At 40.1% G+C, this 4101-nt stretch overlaps 1 protein-coding gene across 1 annotated transcript in view; it reads left to right on the plus strand.

The window, feature by feature from the left end:
- Positions 1-4101, plus strand: part of KIAA1549L (KIAA1549 like) — a 190311-nt gene that overhangs the window by 87371 nt on the left and 98839 nt on the right. Inside the window, exon 11 of the mRNA XM_044681845.1 lies at positions 1984-2174. Within this exon, the coding sequence (XP_044537780.1) occupies positions 1984-2174 (191 nt within the window). The remainder of the gene's footprint in view (positions 1-1983; positions 2175-4101) is intronic.

Genomic DNA, 4101 nt, shown 5'->3' on the forward strand with positions numbered 1-4101 from the left:
AGACACTTCCCAGCTGTGTGACCCTGGGCAAGTCACTTGACCCCCATTGCCTACCCTTACCACTCTTCCACCTATAAGTCAATACACAGAAGTTAAGGGTTTAAAATTAAAAAAAATTTTACTATATGTAGCCATGGGAAAGTTACTTATTCCCTGTTTGCCTCAGTTTCCTCATTTGTAAAATGAGGTTAATATCAAGTACTTTCCAATGTTGATGTGAAGAGCAAGTAAGATAATATTTATAAAACATTTATCTTGGTTCCTGGGGCATAATAAGTGATATCCAAATGCTAGCTATAATGATAATAATTATTAGCAAGGATTGTGAGGGCAGCTTGGTTGCTCAGTATTTAGAGAGCCAGGCCTAGAGACAAGAAGTCCTTGGTTCAAATTTGACCTCAGATACATTCTAGCTGCGTGACCCTGGGCAAGTCACTTACCTTCAGTTGTTCCACTTTTTTGCCTTGGAACAGATACTTAGTATTGATTCTAATGAAGAAGTAAGGGTTTAAAAAACAAACAAACAGGGATTGTGGTAGCCACTGGAAAAACAAATACAAAAGCTGAAATGGTTTCTGCCCTTAAGAAACTTCCATTCTAATAGAATGATGTATAGAAAGTGCTTCTCAGGCATGAAAATGCTCTCTAGGATATCTCACAACTCTTGGTGCAGATTTAGGCTTTAATAGGGAAACTGGTTAGTCCATTGGATAGAGCACTGGGCCTAGAGTCAAGATCTGAGTTCCAAATCTAGCCTCAGACACTTACTGGCTATGTAACCTTGGGCAAGTCACTTTGCCCTATTTGCCTCAATTTCTTCATCTGTAAAATGAGCTAGAGAAGGAAATGGCAAACCACTTGTACCTTTGTACCTTTGCCAAGAAAACCCCAAATGGTTCATGAAGAGTTGAATATGGCTGAACAATAAGGACAAGCTTTCATAGACTTTTGGAACACCCCAAATAAATGTTACTTGTTATTTGTAGGAGAACTATGAGTTTACTGGCATAGGAAATTCCTGAGTGAAGAAAAGCCCTCTATCAGTGCAATAACTTCTCTCTAACTTGTAATCTTATAGAGTTGCCTAGCACACTGAGAACATAAGTGAGCTGCCTAGAATCATTTAATCTGACAGAGGGAGGATTTGAACCCAGGACCTTCTGCCTTCAAGGCTAACTCTCTATCCATTATATTGGTGGTGTCAATCACACAGCCCAAAACACTTCCAAGTGAAGCAAAAGGCCAGATTAAAATGTAATTGGAAAATATTTAATAAAATAAATAAAATATAATAGAAGGCAGATAATATTAATATGTGGTTTTCTAAGTCAATATGTGGGCTTCAGAGAGCTATTACTATGTTATTATGTTTAGTGGCCCCCATTTCAGCATGATTCCATATTGTCTTCTTTATTAAGCTTCCCAAGGAAGTGCCTAATATAGTGCTTTACATATAGTCCAATGAGTATATGACAATATTGGTAACTCAAAGGGTAGAGCACTGAACTTGGAGACAGGAAGACCTGAGTTCAAGTCCTGTCTCATCTACTTATTGGTCATGTGACCCTAAAATCATTTAATTACTCTCAGTCTCAGTTTACTCACCCATAAAATGGAGATAATGATAGCACCTACCTCACAGAGCTGATACAGTTATCAAATGAATTAAGGTACAGTGAAATCACTTTGCCTTAAAGTGCTATATAAAGGCTAGTTATTATTTTTTGTAAAAATAATATAATGGGAATATCATTCACTGATACAAATTGCAACCTATTCAGTCCATGCTGACCTTGGGTGACTCTTATCTAAATCTCTTAAATTCACTGGAAGGGAGAGGGCAAGGCTTATCCAGTTTGCCTGGGAGACAATAAGCATCTGCCAGATGAATGAATGAATTTTCCCTCTTATGATTCCTAAAGATCAATGTATACCAACACTCCTTGGAAAATGTACACATCCATCTCTGTTTCCCCTCCACAGCCAGTTCAAGGCTTTGACTATGCCAAACAACATTTGGGTCAACAAGGAGCCGATGAGGAGGTCATCCCGGTGACTCAGGAAACAGTTGTCCTCCCTCTCCCTGTCCGAGATGCTCCTGGCTCCCAGGAAAGAGAGACTGCTCAAGAGGGAAGCACCATTAAGACAGCCCAGTCCACGGAAACGAGGAAGAGGTATGCAAGTAGGACACCCCCCCCCACCTGAGGGGCGAGGGACAAAAAGATGATGGCAAAAAGGCCCCTGGAGTTAATACTGAGGCTGGTTGGGGTTTTTTTTTCCTTAATGGCCCTTTGGGATTTCTTTGAATTCTTGAGAAAGATCCTGGGCAAGATAGCTGGCTAGTCATCTGTACAAACGGACACTTAGCAAAGTCTTCTCATTGGTGATAAAATGCCAGGCAGAAGGGATTATTATCTTCCTTGTTAACAAGCTGAGGCTCTTCTGCCAGGTAAGGTTTTCAAGAAGCTTTTCCAAAATACTGTCAAAAATAGATAGAGAGACAGACAGATAGACAGATAGATGGATGGATGGATTGGATGGATGAATCAAAACAGATAGATAAATAGGTGGGTAGATAGATAGATAGATAGATGGATAGATGATTGGAAACATAGATAGATAGATAGATAGATAGATAGATAGATAGATGAATTGAAACATATAGATATATGGATAGATAGATAGATAAATGGATGGATGAATCAAAACAGATAGATAAATAGGTGAGTAGATAGGTAGATAGATGGATAGATAGATAGGTAGATAAATAGACAGACAGACAAGACAGGTAGTTAGATAAATGGATGGATGGATGGATGGATGGATGGGTGGATGAAAAGATGAGTAGACTGACGATAGATAAGTATATAGAGAAACAAAGATATGAAACATTGTTACTTTAATAGCTAATCATAATAATAGCCTTTATGTCACACTTAAAGGTTTGCAAAAGACTTTATAAATATCTTATTTCATTTTCACAACCTTGAGAGGTAGATGCAAGTATTGTTCCCATTTTATTGATGAGGAAGTTGAGGCAAACAGGGATTAAGTGACTTGCTGATAACAGAGGGAAGATTTGAACATAGGTCTTCCTGACTCTAGGTTCAGCGTTCTATCCCCTGCAACTGTCTATCTTTGCTTCTGGATCCTTATATTCCAGCTGGCAAATCTGTAGAAGAATACTCAATACTTTCTGATGGAAGAGAGCCTGTTTGAGCATATCTGGATGGTCTAGGGACACCCTGGAAGCTTGCAAGGACCAGGTTCCAAGGGATACATCGGGGAGCATAGCACCAGAGAATTCTAGACATTTGGAGATATTGTTTGAATCCATTGTCTGGACCAACCCACTCATTTTGTAGATGAGATCTTGTAACTTCAGAGAGGTCAAGTCACTTGCTCAGGGTCACATAGCTTAGAAGGGGGTAGTTATGCCTTGAACCCAGGTCTTCTGATTCTCGGCCTGGTCCTTATTCCAGTGCTCCACAGCTGACTGGTAGACCTATTACTTTTATGAATCATGGCAAAGATTAGTGAGAAGTATTTCCATGAAAATTGTTTTTATGTTTGTTGTTGTTCAGGCTTTTCAGTCATGTCTGATTCTTCCTGACCCCATTTGGGGTTTTCTTAGTAAAGCTACTGTGAGTTTACTATTTCCTTTTCCAGCTCATTTTCCAGATGAGGAAACTGAGATAAACAGGGTCAAGTGGCTTTACTAGGGTCAAACCGCTACTAAGTGTCTGAGGCCAAATTTGAACTCAAGGTCTTTCCTTACTCCAGAGTCAGCACTCTGTCCAATGCACCACCTAGGTGCCCATTGTTATTTTTAGAGACAATTATTTTGGGTTCTTTATAGCAATGGACATGAGTGCTTTAAAAAGCACCAACCGGGGGCAGGTGGGTAGCTCAGTGGATTGAGAGTCAGGTCTAGAGACGGGAGGTCCCAGGTTCAAATCTGGCCTCAGCCACTTCCCAGCTGTGTGACCCTGGGCAAGTCACTTGACCCCCATCGCCTAGCCCTTACCACTCTTCTGCCTTAGGGCCAATCCACAGTATTGACTCCAAGATGGAAGGTAAGGGTTTAAAAAACAAAGAAAG

This window comes from Gracilinanus agilis, chromosome 6 (genome assembly GCF_016433145.1).
Source record: "Gracilinanus agilis isolate LMUSP501 chromosome 6, AgileGrace, whole genome shotgun sequence".
Taxonomy (NCBI): domain Eukaryota; kingdom Metazoa; phylum Chordata; class Mammalia; order Didelphimorphia; family Didelphidae; genus Gracilinanus; species Gracilinanus agilis.